Here is an 18,315-nt window from a genome sequence, read left to right as displayed (position 1 = left end):
AACTTGTAGTCGCGCCGCCCCCCCCCCCCCCCCGTGCTCCTGTCTGTCAGCGCTGCTCCTTCGAGCGTGACCAGGGCTCTTTGAGCAGTAGCGGGATAAGAGGATAATAAGCTCTTGGTGTAACTGAGGAGGAAGAGAGTTCTGCTGAGATGAGAGGACCATGTGACGTGTGGCTGGAGATGATGACCACCATGTGCGAGTCGTTCCTCAGCGTTGTCCGTTAAAGCAGCCATCATCACGGTGCTGTTGTCCTCACACTCTGGTTTGAGAACTCTGCCTGCTCCAACACCACATTTACACCACAGTGAAGTGAAACACCTGTGTTGCCTCCTGCTGGTCATTTTGGGAGAGTGTCACTAAAATCGCAGGTGTATCCGTCCACAGCAAGTGTGTGTAGAGTTGTAAGGGACATTCTCTGTCTTAATTAGGGGTGGGTATCACCACTGATTTCCCAGTTCGATTCGATTCCGATTCACAAGGTCCCGATTCAATTCGATTTTCTATTCGATTCGATTCTTGTAGGGAAATTTCAGTTACAATAAAAAGTGTAGTTTGAATGTGAAATGTTGTAATGATACAAGGAACACTCAAACTTTATTAAAATGTATTAAGATATTAGTGTTTATACTGTGAACAACTTTTTTATATCAATTAATGCACACACTTCCACATAGCTCCTTTACCAGATAAGGCATTGAAAGCGGTTTTGAACAGCCCTTTAAAGTGTAAACACTAAGGTCCAAAAACTAAGATTTATTCATGACTGCTTTCTGACATCTTGGAGATTGTCAAATTTTTCTGCAAGAAAATGAGCTGATCAACATGTTGAGGAGTGAGACAGCTCCTTTGCAGTAACAATATTGTCAGCTGTTGAGAAAACGTCACAGCTTTATACTTGATACGTCGCGACCGGCGTGAGGGTCTGCACACCGAAAACGACGCAATTGCGTTGGCTCCGCTCGTGCGCTGTCACTTCGCGAGGTCGTGCACCTCTTGAATTTTGTAACTTTGTGCGCGCTGCGCTTCAGCGCAATGAACAAAGTCATGTTTGCAGGGTTCATACACCTAAACAAGATAAAACGCGAGATGTTAAAACGGTACGCATATGCGGGGAAAATTGGCCAATTCTAAAGATAGATCTCAGGTTTAATAAATCGATATCGAATCATTCAAATGAAGATCGATTCGAATTGAAAAATCGATTTTTTAAACACACCCATAGTCTTAATGAAACGCTGACGCAAGAAATACTTCAGCCAGTGTATAACATATCTGTTTTTGTGCACAGCCGTATTGAAAAGTACAGGAACTAGTCTCATCCAACTAGTCACAGCGCTGGTTTAAGTTTGTGCCATGACTGAACGCACTGACTGATTGGCTGCTGTCCAGCGACGGTTGCCTCTCATATGCATAAAGTGGAGATGTGCTCAAATGTTCGACACCCCCTTAGTAGGGGTGCACGATATGACGATATAAAATCGTGAATGGCGATAACGAGTGGAGAATCGCAGGCGATCTACCAAATTAGAGAAATCGTATAGATCGCCTTTGCCAATCAGTGCAATTACTTTTTTATGCTGGTTCCCACCGATGCGTCAGACGTAGGACTGACCAATCACAGCGAACTGTGCGTCTTCCACGCCTCCATGTTGTGTTTGTAAAAACTAAAAGTGGACAACGATGGCTGAAAGCCAAACCGAGGAGCTGGTAAAGAAGAGGCAATCCACCTCTATAAACTGAAATTGATTCGGATTTTCTTCCACTGACCAAGACCAAACTACAGCGATATGTAAAGTGTGCAAAGAACATGTGAAAACGTCCGATGCCAGTACAACAAATTTATTCAATCACTTGAGACGTAGACATCCCAAGTAATATGCCGAAAGTGAAACAATGCGGGCAGCCGTCTCACAAGTGACCATAGCGCGCGACTCCGCCACACCTCGCGCGAACGATATGTGGTAGTATAAAGAAACACCCCTCAAAAACAGGAAGGAACATTTACTTGACGAATTTTAATGTTGCTTTGTGTTTCAGGTTTGAAAAGTGCTGGAATTTAGGCTAAGTAGCCTACTTGAAAATGCTTGAAATTGTAACTACTTCGTTTCACAACAAATATCTGTCTGACTGATCAGTTCTCTTTACGTTAACAAATACGAGCCTCTTGTAATTCCAGGACGAAACATGAGAGAACGTGAAGACGTTAAGATTGGGCGTTTTGAAAATAAACCACCATTAAATAATGTGAATAAAAAAGCGAATTATATCTAATCATTTCGACTATATGTATAAATATTTAACTTTTAAGTTTAAAGTGCTGGAAAATATTTAGTGCAATAGTGCACTTTAACATTGTAAGCAACTGCGTGACACAGAGCAGGGAGGCGGACACAAAAGCTGAGGAGAGCGAGATTTATTGAATGGAACTCCAAAGGTAGTGTCGTAATACCGGGCAGGGGCCAACGGGTAGGCAGTCCGAACATGAAATATAAACGGGCATGGTGGCACAAAGAACAAAACAAGGCACGAACATGAAATATAAACGGGCATGGTGGCACAAAGAACAAAAGGCAGGGGAAACAAAGACTAGGCTGAACGTACTTACGATGAAGACGAAACAGAAACAGTTAAATCCACTAGAGCACGAACGAGGCAATAGAATAAACAGGTAAGTAGCACAAAATAACCGATACCGACATGGGAGACACGGGGACTATAAATACATTGAACTCGACTACAAACAGGCAGGGTTGCCAGGTCCCATATCCCGCACAAAGTCAGTGTAAAACCCGCCCTTCTGCAGCATAAACTAGCCCAAAGTGTTTAAAATGGAGACAAATTAAGTATTATATCGCGATCGATTCGTTGTCTTGACTTGTAACCCCCGTGGTGGCCCAACCGCACCCCGCGACCCCAGAATTTTTACCCGCGGCAGGATTTTCAAACAAGCCCAATTTGGCGTGAAAACCGCAAACCTGGCAACTATGGAAACAGGTGAAGACAATAACGACATGGGCGTGGCAGACGTGGGGAAACCATAGAAACACACAACAAGGCGGGTTCAAGGAGCAGGGAACAACAGACATGAGGAACAGGGAAACCGGAGTGACAGCTAGGAGAGGGGGGCGTAGCCCTACGTGACAGTGTCACGTGTGTTGTTTACATTTTTTGTTTGCACATGGAAAATTGCAATATCATTCATTTAAATCTGCTTAAAAAGAAGCTTTGTAGCCCCATTTTTTTTTTGTTTTTTTTTGGATGGAAGATCGTGATAAAAAATCGAAATCGTGATTTTATGAAAAAAATCGTGATACTATTTTTTTCCCATATCGCCCACCCCTACCCCTTAGCTTGGTTTACTCACTGCTCACTCTATAATCCCCCACGTACAACTGCTGCCTGTCTTCACAGAGACGAATGAGAGGCGGTAAATGAGCAGTAATGGAGGTGCAGCAGCGGTGGTCGTAGTAGCAGGACCTCTGTTGTTTGAAACCCAGTAACAGTAATGGGACGAGCCGCATGTGATCCGTCCACCCTCCTCGTGTCCTGCACGCTGCAGGGACGCCCCTGCCTAACTCCCAACATCTATCAGGATGCAGCTGCCTGCACTGTCTCTGTGTGCTGACCACACACCTTCTCCACCCCACAGGACCGAGCCCCACCCACGGGGCTCCACCCAGCCGCTGCACTCCGCTCTGCAGGACCAAGAGGAGGAGATCCTCGGTTCGGACGACGAGGAGCAAGAAGACCCCAATGACTACTGCAAAGGTGAAGGGTTTAGGAGGAACATGAAGTTCTCACACAGCCTTGTTTCACACGCAGGCCGTTTTTAGACTAACTGCATAAGACACCGAGTTGGGGTTCTCGGTATTTGTCATGATTTTCTTTGGTGTTGATGGTGATCCCGCGCAGGTGGTTATCACCACGTGAAGATCGGTGACCTGTTCAACAGCCGTTACCATGTGATCCGCAAGCTGGGCTGGGGTCATTTCTCTACTGTGTGGCTCTCATGGGACATCCAGTGAGTTCCAGCTCCATTTATTCTGGTCTTGTCCACTTAGTCCAGTTTTCTCAAGTGATTGTTTTCCTGTACACTTGGAGTCTCTACGTGCATTTGTTCATTACACATGCACTCACTCCTTCATCTCGTTCAGTCTTCATTTACGTCTATGTAAAGTATGAAGTAAAGTCCAGTGACAGCGGATGTGTGTGTGTGTTAGGGCGAAGCGCTTTGTGGCCATGAAGGTGGTGAAGAGTGCAGAGCACTACACGGAAACGGCCCTGGACGAGATCAAACTCCTGCGTGCGGTGAGCTGCCTCCAACACCCCTGCTGCCATGGTGACCATTGTGATGATTCACCGGAGCCCTTTTGCGTCAGCACATTCTAGACTAAATTCCACTCTGAGATTCGGAAATAACGAACAACCCCTGCAGTCCCCCCACATATCCGAAGCAATTTCCTCTGAATAGAAAAGCTGTTAACATTTAAGCTGTAATAAAAAGCAAACTGTGGTAAAATGTTTTGAGATTTGAAAGCTGTCTAAAGAAAATCTGCATTTCCTGTCTGCCCGGTTAGGTGAGGAACAACGACCCCAATGATCCCAGCAGAGAGAAAGTGGTGCAGTTGCTAGACGATTTTAAAATTTCAGGTGTCAATGGTACTCGTATCCTTTGCTTTGCATCTGTGACATCTGCATATATGACATTTTCGTGTTAAGAGTGCTTGAAAGTCAGCTAGCACAGATGCTCTACTCAGGAATGATGGCTGTGTTTAGTTTCTCATCTATTTTTGGTTTCATTTGTTGGTTTAGAGTATTTTGCATGCAGCGTTTGCACGTACAAACCATTATTACTGCAGTAATTCACAAAGACCTTCCGCTGTCTCCGGAGCGGCGCTAAAACCCAGACCTTCTGCTCTCTCGTGTGGGATTATAAATCTGCTTTACTGTTTAATAAGAACTGGTGTCGCTGGCCCCTCCCACTGCTGGCCCTTCCCTCACCTGACCTTCCCGCTGACCTTGACTCGGCCCCTCGCAGATGTGTGCATGGTGTTCGAGGTCCTCGGTCACCACCTGCTGAAATGGATCATCAAGTCTGACTACCAGGGTTTGCCCCCACCCTGTGTGAAAAGCATCATCCGTCAGGTACGGAGCGCCAGGCACACGGCTCTTCTGCACCTCCCACGTTGTAACGCGTGTTCTGGGCCGCAGGGCGGGATGGTCTGGAGAATGACTCATCATAGCTCTGCAGAGCCTTTAAAGACTTCTCTGCACAACAGGTCAAAGATAAAAGTGGCAACGGAAGTGGGTTTTAGATGTGGGCGAAGAGAGCTGGTCATTTTCTAATGGAAGGATCTGGAAAGGCATGATTGTCAAATTAGAGTGTTTCATTATGATGGTACAGATCTCGCATACAATATTTGATTTTATGGTCAATCCTGCAGTGGATTGTACATTATGTGCTTGAAAGGTACAGCTTTATAACTGATGACGTGTTGAGCATAAAGGTCTTTGTACATTGTTTTGTGTAGGTTTTGCAAGGCTTGGACTACCTGCACACCAAGTGCAAGATCATCCACACGGACATAAAGCCGGAAAATATCTTAATGAGCGTCAACGAGTCCTATATCAAGCGGCTGGCTGCCGAGGCTACTGAGTGGCAGAGGTCTGGAGCTCCGCCTCCGTCCGGCTCCGCAGGTGACGCCCACTTGTATGTGCTGCATATGCCTGATGTGTCTGGCCCTGCTATTGGGGTTTCAATAGTAGGTTAAGTCTGGGATACTGGAAGGTGCCTTTCCAGGAGCAGGGTGTGTGTGTGTGTGTGTGTGTGTGTGTGTGTGTGTGTGTGTGTGTGTGTGTGTGTGTGTGTGTGTGTGTGTGTGTGTGTGTGCACATTCGCTACACTGACACCAAACAAGTTCTCTGATCTTGAAGTTGCACGCTTTTGAGGTTAATATATTAAATGATGATCTGATGGTACACATCACTGAATGTGTTGCTCTTCGTTTGGCCTCTCTGAGCCGCGTTTGTGAGACGAGCTGCATCATTACTGGTTGTAGAAACCAAACAAGCTCCCTGCTGTTCCAGCTTTTGATGCATTGTTTTAATCAGCGAAAGTAGTGCATCGTGCCTCTGTAGAGAAAACCGTGCAAAACACCCAAACATTAAATCGAGTGTGCACATCTAAAAAAAAGGACGCTGTGAGTCATTTGCTTGGATTCAGAAATAAACACGTCCCCCAGTCAAGTGCGTGATAGTCCCTTTCGTCTCAATCTCTCCGGAGAGGTTCGGTGAAGCAGCTCTCCAGCTGGTCCAAGGCTACGTCTCCACACGCTACAACTACACTTGTGGTTCAGTTTGTCTGGTGTCGTTGGTGCTAAACTGAAACTAATAGCTGGATTTCTTTTCTCTCTCTTTCTCGTTTTTACAGTCAGCACAGCTCCAGTCCCTAAACAGGTACGAACTGTTGCAGTGATTTCACTCCACCTTTCACTCCACCCTTCACTGCGTCCTGTGACACTTGTGCTGAAAGTGCTTGATGGGTGGCGAGGTTTGCCCTTAGCACAAGGCCTTTGTGTGCATTCGAGGATCGTTGGTGTTGCTTTGCACCTGTTTGCCATTACGTAACAGGTGGAGGTGCCATCACACCCCCACTCCTCCACCCCCACTCCTCCACCCCCACTCCTCCACCCCCTTTCAGGCAGTGAAGATGTCCAAGAACAAGAGAAAGAAGCTGAAGAAGAAGCAGAGACGGCAGGCGGAGCTGCTGGAGAAACGCGTCCTGGACATGGAGGGGCTGGAGAGAGCCAATGAGGGGCCGGAGGACCAGGAGGACGAAGACGCCGAAACCCCCGACAGCACACCGTCAGTTCCCAACAGTCAGACCCTGCAGGAAATCCCAGCCGAGACCACTCTGGGTGCGTGGGGGTGGGATGGACTGATGAGAGAGAGAGAGAACAGATTCAGAAGTTAGCCTAGAAAAGGAATGTTCAAGTAGCGTATGCTGGTAATGAAGACTTGCACTGACAGTGACAGTGACTTCATGGGACGTGTCTCTTGGATGACAGGAATAGCCCATCATCCAGCGCTCAGATGCACCTGTAGCTCAGCTGTGAAGTTATTAGCTGTAAAGTTATTCCGTCTGGTGAGGCGGAGCTCCAGTCTGACTCACAGCTGATTATACCTCAGAATGAACTGATGTAACGTTTGTGTCTCTCGATGATTTTCTACATTATTAACAATGGCATATTTAAGTGGATTGATTTAGACAAAGGGCATTAGTAGTAGACAGAAATAGTTTTGTAATGTTCTTACTGGCACACACTCAGTAGTGCGTTCTGTGCTTGGTGTTTAATGCAGACGGTGCTCCAGACGGCTGGTGTCAGCACAGTGAGCGTGCCACAGACACTCGCAGCCACAGCCAGGGCCCTGAGCATGACAGAGACCCCCACGCTCAGCAGCAGGCAAACAGCGAGACCCCCGCCAACCCTTACGACAGTGGCACCGAGTGCTCGGACCCGCAGCCCGTTAACCCTTACCCAGCATGCAATGGTGCGGCCCAAGGCGAGCCCGACCGCCCCGCCCCCACCGCAGACGGTAATGGACCTTTGCGATGCGATGTGCTTGAGTCACAGGGCCCCAGGGTGTCGCAGGACGGGAAGGGCCCCACGGTGGGGCAGAAGGGCCCGGCTGAGATGCGGGGTCACGAGGGCCCCAGAGCGGAGGAGGGCCCCACGGCGGGGACAAAACGCCCTGCCGGCACACGGGGTCGGGAGGGCCCTGCGGCCGAGCCGGGTCTCACCGCACAGAAGACCCTGAAGGAGGAGGCGGACTCCGCGTTGGAGGCGGAGCCGAGCTTGCAGGCAGGCGCAGAGGAGAGTTTGAAGGACGGTCAGTGAGGAGCGCTGTGGGAGGAGGTGCTCTCTCTCCCCCACCCTGCACCGTGTGCTCTCTACTAACCTCCACCTCTCTCCCTTTCTGTTGTGCTTTCCCCATGGAGATGGCCTCCAGATTTTCTGTCTTTGGGTCTTGTGGGTTTTCTAACACACTTCTAACTAATTGCTTTTGTGTTTGTGGTTTTCATATTTTAATTAAGCTTTAAGGTTTTGTTTTTGTGTTTTTGTCGTGTGCTTGCAAAACCATCATTGGAGCAAATAAACCAGAGCTGACTTCTCAGGAGTGGGTCTACCCTCAAATCAGCTGTGTTGTATGATCATGCTGGAAAATATTACTGCTCTTGTAATTTATAGGGATTGGATGCTTTTCACTCTCTCCCCTTGAACAAAATAATGCAATCATTATTGGACTTGAAATTGACATTTATTGATGTGGAGGTTAATCAGGTCAAATGCTAAACTAAACTTTCATCAGACTGTTTATAGATCGATATCTTCTAGCTGTCAGTGTAGTTAATGAATCAGTCACTGTGCTGCCTGCTGTATGCCCACGGACTGGAGCTGCTTCACTCTCTGGACTGAACAAACTGCAGTCTTTGCTTTACCCCTTTAAATCCAGTTATAAATGTGAAACCAATCCCTAATAGACTGGCTGGAAAGGACGATGGCTGGATTCTCATATCTGCGCTTTGCAGAGTCTGCCAGTCCTCCTTTCTGCAGCGTCAGGTTCCTAGATGGTTGGTATCTGCTGAGTCATTATAGCACCTTCATTGATCCACATTATTGATTGGCTGGGAAGTTCACACCCAGAGCTCCGCGTCTGAGTGGACGGTTAAATGCTGCACGAGTGAAGACGGCTGGCGTTCTGCTGCAGGGGCGTGAGGGGCGGAGCCGTCGTAATGATGCCTCTGCACTCTCCTGTCTCACTGTCCTGCAGCTAAACTAGCAGCCGGGAACCTGCTGGTCAACCCTCTGGAGCCGCTGAACGCTGATAAGATCCACGTCAAAATCGCTGACCTGGGCAACGCCTGCTGGGTGGTGAGTGGAGCAGACGACCCGCATAATGATCATGTTCTCAAATCGTTCTTCTAGAACTTTCTGGACCCTCCACTTGAGGTTGTCTCTCTGCAGTACCAGCATGTTGGGTTTATTTTTGAGTGTCTCTCTCTCTCTCTCTCTCTCTCTCTCTCTCTCTCTCTCTCTCTCTCTCTCTCTCCTGTCCTCCCTTGCTCTGCCCTTTCCACTGTGCTCAGCACAAGCACTTCACCGATGATATTCAGACACGGCAGTACCGCTCTCTGGAGGTGCTGATTGGAGCGGGCTATGGCACGCCCGCAGACATCTGGAGCACGGCATGCATGGTAGGCACAGCACATACACACGCACAACACACACACACCGTATACCTAATCACCACATCCCACCTCCATCACATACACCACACCACGCTCACCCCACATACACAAACGCCACACGCCGCACCACCATCTTGGCACCACAGGGTGCTGTGTGACTGGGTGTGTAGGCCAGTAACACTGGTCCAGTCAGTGTTGTTATTTTAGTCAGTGCAGCTCCACAGGCCCCCCGTGCTGCCTCGGCCCACATGTGGCCAGACGGCCTCCACTCTGAGCCCCGCCTCAGCACCCTTCACCACACACACACACGTCTCTCTCCGAGGCGCCATTTCAAACCCACTCCGTCAAACAATGGAGAGACACACAGTTACATCAATTGGCTGGTCACTGCAGGGCTCGGAGGGCAGCCTGACCTTTAGCTCCCACACACACACACACACACAAAGCGCATGTTCCACAGTCATACACAAACAATCTTATACCCTTATGTGTCATGTGATCGTATACTGTACATCTGGCCTTAGAGACCTACTGTGGTGATATGGTGATGTGTGTGTGTATGTGTGTGTGTGTCTCTCTCTCTCCAGGCATTTGAGTTGGCGACGGGCGATTACCTTTTTGAACCTCATTCTGGAGAGGATTACTCCAGAGACGAAGGTAATTTAACCTTTGTGTTAGGGGTGACCTGCAATAGTCGCTGATTCGACTATAGTCGACTATACCCCCTAGTCGACTATGAACGTCTTAGTCGAATGTACCATTCTGACTGCATGGGGGTGCCCAAGGATGCAGCTAAGCATTAGTTGTTACATGAAATGTCTTTGTTTTCGTTATATATAGCCTTTTGTCAAATAAAATCATCCAAATTTCTGTTAATAAATATTTAAAAAATGATGTTTGCGCATTAACAATAGGCATCTTCCTTACTACACATTAATAAATCACACCCTGCTGTTGCACAATCCAAACGAGCGGAGCTGAACACGCTACAGAATACGCAGCATCTGCCGAGATTATAATGGCTACTAAAAAACTTCAAAAGTATTTTGAAAAACATAAAGATGAATCAAACAAAGTAAAGTGCAACTTATGTCATCAACGTCTTTCATTTCGCACGACAACAACCAACATGGCATACCATTTAAAACGCGTAAGGCGAAAAAAAAAGTTTGTCGTTTCGGTCGTGTCGTCGCGGTGCGTCTCAAGTAGGTCTATAAACATTTTTTGTTGTTGTTTGCTTTTAAACCCCGTTACTTGAACCTTTCCTTGTATTTTTTTGCTGTTGTGTGGCAATTTTAAAAATATTTTCAGGCAGGCATATTTTATTTAAAATATTCTTGACATTTTGCACGGACAGTTCGATATGCGAAATGCGCTCTGACTGTTAATGTTCTCTAACGTTTCATAAAAAAAAAGTAAATAAATAAAAGCTGAATAAAGCCAACCTACCGTGTTTATTCATTTATCTAAGTGTTTTAGGTTTTTACTTTTAAGAGGAAAAAAGTCCTGAATGAGAACGACCGTTTAAGGCGCTCTAAAAATAAATAAAATAAACCCGATTCGACTATTAGTCGACTAAAGGGAAAAGCAGACGAATCAGATTCGACTATGAAAATCCTTAGTTGAATACACCCCTACTTTGTGTGCTCTCTGGTTAAATCATCCCACACTGCTCTGCATGATCTCCTCCTATTTCCTGTGTGTCTTCAGTGAGAAGGTAGCGTGCCTTCATTCACTTCCCACCCCCAGCTGAGGGGCACAGGCACAATGCTGCTCAATGTTAAAGCGTGTTGTGCTCCATAATTAACACTCGCATGCATGTTTAATAAGAGCAGTTAATACATAAACTCCCGGGCCAGTGTGGACTTTATGCTGCATGTTGCCAGGGATGACGCACACTGCAATCAACTGGCATAAGTAGGCTGAACCGCTGCATAATAATACGTCTACATACATGGAAAAAACACACACACACTCATGCACATGTTTGTGTATGTGTGTACAAGCATGTGTGAGTGTGTGAGTATGCTAAAATACCTGCATAATAATAACATACACCAACTTTTCTTCTCATGAACAGATCACATTGCACTGATAATTGAACTTCTGGGGAAGGTTCCACGCAAGCTTATTTTGAATGGCAAATATTCCAAGGAGTTCTTCACCAAGAAAGGTGAGCCGAGAGACCTTCCCTGCCTTCCCTCAATCCTGCACACACCTGCCGGCCCAGCCAGTGCTCACTTCCCCTGCATAGGAATAGCGCGTGATGTGTCTGGCAGGTTTGTGCGAGTTTTACTGGCCGATGAACGGGGCATGTGTTGCTACTCCGTTCTCTGTGGCACAAGAGTCCCGTGTGGCGAGTGTGCTTGTCCAGTTATCTGTGTGTGTGCCAATGAATTAGCGGCTAACTGTTCTGTGGTGTGTGTGTGTGTGTGTGTCTTGGCCTCAGGTGATCTGAGACACATCACCAAGCTCAAGCCGTGGGGTCTGATGGATGTCCTGGTGGAGAAATACGAGTGGCCGCAGGAGGAGGCGCAGAGCTTCTCCAGCTTCCTCCTCCCCATGCTCGACTTGATCCCAGAGAAACGGGCTACGGCGGCCGAGTGCCTCCGCCACGCCTGGATCGCCCCCTAGTGGCCAGAAGCCTCCAGCACACACTCTCTCTCTGTCTCACACACACACACACACAATCTCAAACTTTTGCGTAGTAACCCGGGCAGACTCTGAGCTCACTCTCATCGATGCTCAGCCTCGTTTGAGACTACGAGTTGTAGCGACACCGTCTGCTGAGGCGACACCTTGGCTAGTGTTGAAATGTGAGGAGTTCAAGCACGCCAATCTATCTATTTCTCATATTCCTTTTTATGTACTGGGTCTAACTTGAGTTAAGCCTTCGTTTCAATCGATTGCGCTCTCTCTCTCTTTCTCTCTCTCTCTCTCCTGTGTGTCAGTAGTAAATGTCTAACCAGATGTTGATTTGTTTGAAAGGTGTCTGTCTCTTTGTTTGAAATATTCATGCTCAGATAGCAGTACTGAAGGACGCAGGGACCTAGTGACACTGTTCTGTGCTCTTTCTCCAGTAAAAGGCTGTTAAAGCCCCGACTACGTTGAATGTTTCTCTCTAAGGCAGGCTGTAGGTCATCAGCAACCGCTCGTCAGATTACTGGAGATTTATAAGATCATAGAGGACCTGAACTGCAAGTTTATTGGCTTAAACTCAGAAGAGCTGCTGCTCAGTGCAAGAATAAAACTGTTTTTTTAATGGAAAAAAGTAATAAAAAATAAATAAATACGTGGGTTTTTTTAATGATTACCAGAAGTATTGTACGGTCACTGCAGTGATGCATCCATTTCATTAAGTCAGCATAATAAGAAATAAAATGGTTTTCATCATAGAACTGCTGTAGCATTTCCAACAAACACAGAAGCAGTTAAATCTTCTCATGTTTTGTACATTATTGTCCCAAAGGTGGCTCTGTTCTTCACACGTGCTGTCTGAATTGTACAGTTTTAAAGAACTTGCTTTGCGTTTTCTGCCACGGCTTTGCTGAATGGCTCGAGGGTCAGTGTGTGAGTAACCAGTACAAAGATGCATTGAAACGTGCGTTTGTGCATTCGTGAGATTAGGCTGATGTTGCTTGAGGCAAAATCACTTTGGCTCTTTTTAAACTTCTGAATGAGGACAGCGGGAGTCATGTACTGTGAGGGACCCTGGCTTTCCCTCTCTCTTTTGTATGAGACACTTTCACCTTTGACCTTTTCCAGTCCCCACAAGCACAGTTCTTGTCGTTTCAGCTTTCTCTCCTTCAGACACTCTGCTGTTGATTGTTACTGCTGAACTAAAACCATTTCTGTAATTATTCTGTAATTATGAATAAAGGTTTTGAAAAGCTAGATCACTGCTGATTCGTTTTTTTTTTTAATTGTTACTTGCTTCAATTGCGCCTTCTCTTTCTACGTTAGCTTAAATGACTTTCAGCTCAAATCAAGAAGCACTCTGTAGTGGACATAAGTGTTGACGAGGCTAACATGGTTACCGTGGTTTTTGTTTGTATGTCCAAGGGGTGTGGCCTATTCTGGCTCCTCATTCTAGTTGTCAGCACTTAGGTCATGATACACTTTGTGTCTAGCAAGTGTGAATGCTTGCACTATAGCAGGGTACCCGCGGGTCCTTAAAAAGTCTTAAAATGTCTTAAATTTAGTTTTCCATATTCAAGGCCTAAAAATGTCTTAAAATGTCTGGAATTTTATGAGGGGAGGCATTAAATTATTATAAGTGTGTGTTGTTCAGTTGTTCTGGCGCGATGTGAACTTTGCCGAATCTAGCGCTAATGCAGAAAATAACCGCTCCAGGGTCCTAGTGCTAGATTTCTAGCGTTGGAGAATACGGCCTCAACAACGTCAACAATTTTCGTTCGCCACCCCCCCCCCCCCCCCCGTCAACAATTCTCGTTCGCCACCCCCAACCACCCCCCCCCCCCCCTCAACGATGTGGAACACACCAGCATCCCCGGTAATAGTATTATTTTTTCTTGTGAGAGGTATTAAAAAGGTCTTAAAAGTCATTGAATTTGAGATTTAAAAATGTGCAGATACCCTGTATAGACAGAATACCTCGAATCATTATGAAAGAACAAAGGACAGAAGAATAATCCTGTTTAAAAGCATGTATTAGTACATGCATGTATTATATTAACAGTAACTGAATACCATAAAGCTACTCTGTAATCACACGGTTAAACCTGTCAGACCAGTCCAAGCAATGGTAAAACAATGGAAACATTTACTTCACTGTGCTTTTGGTTTGGAAAAAACAACCAACCTGTATTTCACATTCACAAAGCATATGCACTTAGCATTGAGAGAAGCCTTCCCCTGCACAGTAGTGTATACACACCAGCCATAACATTAAAAGCACTGATAGGTGAAGTGATTAATATCCTCTCATTACAATGGCACCTGTGGACAGCTGAGGTATATTAGGCAGCAAGTGAACAGTGTTCTTAAAGGAAACACGGGCAGGAAATCTGGGCAAATGTAAGGTTCTGAGAAACTGAGGAACCTCTCCAAAATGGTAGGTCTTGCAGGGTGTGGTCCCAGCATGCAGTGGTCTGACTCTACTACTGAAAGTGGTCCCAGAGTAGGACAATGGTGAACCGAGGCATGCTGATACCCATATGAGCATCAGGACTGGACAACGTCCTGTCCAGATTGGCCCCACCTCACAGCGTATGGGATTTAAAGGATCCGCTACTGACAACTCTGCAGAGGTCTTGTGGAGTTCATGCATCGTAGGTTCAGGGCTGTGTTCGTGGCGTAAGGAGGACCTACACAATATCAATCCAGTGGTTTTAATGTTAGAACTGGTCAGTGTACATTAATATGTAGGCTACAGTGCAGATCCCAGAGTGAACACATTTCATAAATTAGGACATCTTCTAATGTTTGGCTTGTCAAACAAGAATATTCCAAATTTCACAGATTATACTTGAAGAGAATGATAAAGGACAAGTGTGTGTGTGTGCGCGTGGGGGGGTGGGGGTATTTGGGACACATAATTCAGGTGGGTTCAGATTGTCCAGTTATGGTTCAGATGTCCCATCATGGTTCAGATATCCGTCGGAGGCATCATGCTTCTTCTGAAACAGAACATTTGACATGAGTCTTGCAAAACAACTGTTTAAAGCACAAATCTTGCACAAAAGACTCTTTATGTATTAACTGCCACTTCAAAAAGAAATCAAATGCTTTCCTCCCGTAATTATTGCCTCTTATCTCATAAATTAATTGTGCTTGATAAAAATGTAGTAATAGCACAACCATTTCAAAGAGGAGTCTGCTCTATCAATTGCTCATCTTGATACCAAAACAGCATTTATTAAGTTGCTGTAGAATGCAAACAATCATTTTGAACTGACTCATCTGGCCAAGATAAGCCACATGCGACCAACACTGCCAAACAATACATAGAATACATAGATTCATAATTAATCCTGTACAGTTATCTAATTTTTCACTACCTTTGTTCTCTTCCACCTGGAAGTCTTCGGGCAGTAGTTTGTCCTGCCGGTTGCCCAGTACGAAGGCCAGGAAGGAGAGGATGAGGGAGTCCATGATGCTGATGATGGCGAGGATGTAGGCCCAGCGTACTGTGCAGTTGCCCAGGGTGTACTTATCTGTACGCTGGCCACACATCCGCTTCACCTCCTCCGAGTCCCAGCCGTCTGGGTAGATCATGCAGCCTACAACCATACATGTGGCTGGGGAGTGAAGGGGGGGTACGGACATCACCGTTTCATAAACATGGAGAAATGATTTCAAGACAGCCAAAGAGCAGAAAGCCGGAGAGATGTGACCCATTGCTGTTGGTATCGTGGACAGTTTTGTTGTCAGACATGCTTTGAATTGTCTAGAAACTACATTTTCCTGTCCAAAAGTTAACTCAGCTACAAGGAAATTACCTATGAAGAAAACTATAACGGACATAAAATGTTCCCATGTGTACAATTATTAAAGAAAAATATATTTCTGTTCTTTTTGTTGTCTTTCTGTTCCTGATTTATCTTTTATAAAATGGAGCACTGTGGTGCGACTCCAAACTTCATTGACCTCAGAGTTGCCAGGCAACTCTGGCTAGTCATGTATTGTGGGTAGGGAACTGGATAAGCTGATATCTATTATTTACCTAGCGCAGTGTCATACTATATTTGTTACTTTCTCCATTTACCAGGACAACCACCCTGTAGGCTCAGGTGTTGGCTTACTGGACAATCTTTCAGTCTGGCTTTCTCTTATGCCGCTTAGGTAAATATGTTACATAATACGTTGTTATGGAGTTCATAGGAATGGTTCACACCATAGTAAAAACTTTTTATATGTCTTTTAAGTGAGCCTTAAGTGAGCCTTATGTTTTGCTTTTTAACTCTTAATGTTCTGGACTTTAAGTCCTGAAGTTTTGCACTGATTTGTGTTGTTTCTTTCTGCTACACAACACAGCAACATCGCCAGCATTGAAATGAGATATGACTGCAGCACATCCATCTCTCCAACAATAAACACAGCAAAGTTTCATTTAAGATTGCGTGTTTTATTCAGCAGTGGAGATTTCTCTCTTCCTGACTCAAGGGATCAGATATCAACTCCTTCAGTGTTGCTCCACTGACAAAAAGGGAGTGATCCAGTTAATTGTTGCCTGTTTAGTATCCAAACGTCTAAACTAGCAATAATTTCATAATATAGCAAGCTATATCTGGAACTAACCATGGTGCTGAATACTTAATTTCGTTTCTTCTTTAAGAGAGCGTTTTATATTTATTACTCTTGTCTGGCATTCTTACTTTTTAGGAACATAATTTAAAGACACTGGGCAGCTCACACTGCATATAAAACTGTCAAACGAGTCTGTTGGCTTGCCAGGGTCATGAAAAAGCAGTAGATAGAAAAAAAAACAGTGGCGCTTACCAGACGCAAGCTGCATCCACGCACAGATCTTGTAGACACTACCGGCATTACAGAAGAAAAATAAACTAAAGCAACCGATTGTTCCAACGATCAAAAGGAACGAAATGCCCACGAAAAACATGGCGGTTTTGAATGCTCCAGACGGAATGGAGCCAAAGTCCAAAGCGCTTCCTTTGCACACTAGTTCTCCAGTGATGGGGTTCCCGATACAATAATGAAAGAGTCCAAAATAGCCGGACTGAGGAGTGTCCACGCTGTCTCCAATCCAGTAGGGCTGAATGAAGACAACCATGGAGATAATAGCAAAGCAAATCGTGAATATCGTCCAAAGCACGCCAACCGCTCGTGCGTTTCTCACGTAATTTGTGTGGTAAATTCTGGCGGCTTCTTGAGCCGGGATAAGTTTGGCCATTTCTGAAGGTGACGCGAGTGCCGAAACGCATGCAGTCCAATGAACAAAAAACAAAACAAAGATTAAAATTCGAGGCCTACGCGTATCCCTTACCGTCTCTTACACTGCGTCCACTCTTTACTTTCAGTGAAGCTTTTCTTTACTGCAAAAAAGCTCCCAACCTATCGATTCAAACTGTCAGAAGAGCTAAGGTTCATCTCCCGCGGCCCAGTCGCGCACGTGTTGGTGGACAGCTCCAGGTGCTGATAGCTTTTCGACAGTAACACCAGCCAATAGTTATTTCCCGGTTGTCTTAATTCTAAAAGACGTTCAGAAGTGGCGATGGGTAAACAGTGTCATAAGAGAAGCAACTGATTATAAGGTTGTGGAGGTTCGTTTATTATTCACATACAACTTTCACTTTGTTCCTGTGAAGTTGAGGAATGACTAATTCATGGTAAGCCTACCCGTAGAATCCACTTACGCCTCATTTTATCCAGTCAGTATTGTGCCAGATGGTGAATTTGCACTTCAGGAATGTTTTAATTACGGGTAAAAGGCTTCTGTAAAGGTAAGTGGCGGCTTGTTGTTAACCTCATACTTGTAATTATCAGTAAGCTATGACGACGGAAATGAATAGGATAAACTCGCAGATGATCTAAGTGTTTCATAACATAAAAGAAATATTGTAACCCAATTTCTGTACTCAATGACATTTTCTAACGGTAATACTATAAGAAATGTTTTTCTTACCCTTAAACGTTTAGGCCAAGTTGTAAAAAAGACCAAAATCATTATCCGTTTCCTTTGGACTATGATACTGCCCAGATACATTTCTGTGCAAAATGCTGATGATAATGTAGGCTAAATTAGACTGCTAAAAGACTTTATAACTGCAGAGTAACTGTAGTCTTGCAACATAGTACTAACCTATAGACTTATTTGCGGTACTTATCCAGTAGGAGTCGCTATAATATTGTAGAAAGTGCGATAGCAGAGCAGCAACGGAACGATTCGAATTTTGAAGTTCTCGTCATCATAAAGCCCAACATTAATACACAAAAAAACAATCCATCGCAAATCTGTTCACAGTAGACCTGTAGCGGGAGTCTGAACGCAAGTTGTCAACCAGTTTCAGTTTAGAATTTCATTTGTCTAGGCATAGGTTATTTGACTGTGTATTGTTTGACTTTTGTATGGTGTAATTACATTA

At 45.3% G+C, this 18,315-nt stretch overlaps 2 protein-coding genes across 5 annotated transcripts in view; one reads left to right on the top strand and one right to left on the bottom strand.

Moving 5' to 3' along the window:
* srpk1b (SRSF protein kinase 1b) overlaps window positions 1–13,144 on the top strand; it is a 35,351-nt gene extending 22,207 nt beyond the window's left edge. For 3 of the 4 annotated variants that reach the window (XM_076993715.1, XM_076993708.1, XM_076993702.1), the window contains 14 exons: window positions 3,650–3,768; window positions 3,913–4,021; window positions 4,221–4,308; window positions 4,578–4,665; window positions 5,039–5,145; window positions 5,532–5,697; window positions 6,431–6,456; window positions 6,701–6,917; window positions 7,360–7,890; window positions 8,833–8,933; window positions 9,149–9,256; window positions 9,838–9,907; window positions 11,331–11,423; window positions 11,700–13,144. In XM_076993715.1, the coding sequence (XP_076849830.1) occupies window positions 3,650–3,768; window positions 3,913–4,021; window positions 4,221–4,308; window positions 4,578–4,665; window positions 5,039–5,145; window positions 5,532–5,697; window positions 6,431–6,456; window positions 6,701–6,917; window positions 7,360–7,890; window positions 8,833–8,933; window positions 9,149–9,256; window positions 9,838–9,907; window positions 11,331–11,423; window positions 11,700–11,884 (2,008 nt within the window). In that variant the 3' untranslated portion in view covers window positions 11,885–13,144. The remainder of the gene's footprint in view (window positions 1–3,649; window positions 3,769–3,912; window positions 4,022–4,220; window positions 4,309–4,577; window positions 4,666–5,038; window positions 5,146–5,531; window positions 5,698–6,430; window positions 6,457–6,700; window positions 6,918–7,359; window positions 7,891–8,832; window positions 8,934–9,148; window positions 9,257–9,837; window positions 9,908–11,330; window positions 11,424–11,699) is intronic. The other variant, XM_076993724.1, reaches the window with a different exon arrangement.
* Window positions 13,145–14,229: 1,085 nt separating this feature from the next.
* lhfpl5a (LHFPL tetraspan subfamily member 5a) lies at window positions 14,230–17,756 on the bottom strand. Its single transcript, XM_076993743.1, has 3 exons — window positions 16,712–17,756; window positions 15,271–15,510; window positions 14,230–14,889 (listed from the first exon to the last, which is right to left on the bottom strand). The coding sequence occupies exons 1-3, from the start codon at window positions 17,121–17,123 to the stop codon at window positions 14,879–14,881; spliced, it is 663 nt and encodes a 220-aa protein (XP_076849858.1). The 5' UTR covers window positions 17,124–17,756; the 3' UTR covers window positions 14,230–14,878.
* Window positions 17,757–18,315: the final 559 nt, after the last annotated feature.

The sequence above is a fragment of the Brachyhypopomus gauderio genome, chromosome 1, assembly GCF_052324685.1.
Source record: "Brachyhypopomus gauderio isolate BG-103 chromosome 1, BGAUD_0.2, whole genome shotgun sequence".
Classification (NCBI taxonomy): domain Eukaryota; kingdom Metazoa; phylum Chordata; class Actinopteri; order Gymnotiformes; family Hypopomidae; genus Brachyhypopomus; species Brachyhypopomus gauderio.
Note: the sequence above shows the minus strand (reverse complement) of the source record. Positions and strands in the feature narration are given on the sequence as shown.

Bases quoted from the DNA above. Each gene is read 5' to 3' on its own strand.
- lhfpl5a (XM_076993743.1), bottom strand. From the start codon at position 17,123: ATGGCCAAACTTATCCCGGCTCAAGAAGCCGCCAGAATTTACCACACA. The intron at 15,511-16,711 runs GTAAGCGCCACT...TTCACTCCCCAG, and splicing joins GTGGATGCAGCTTGCGTCTG to CCACATGTATGGTTGTAGGC.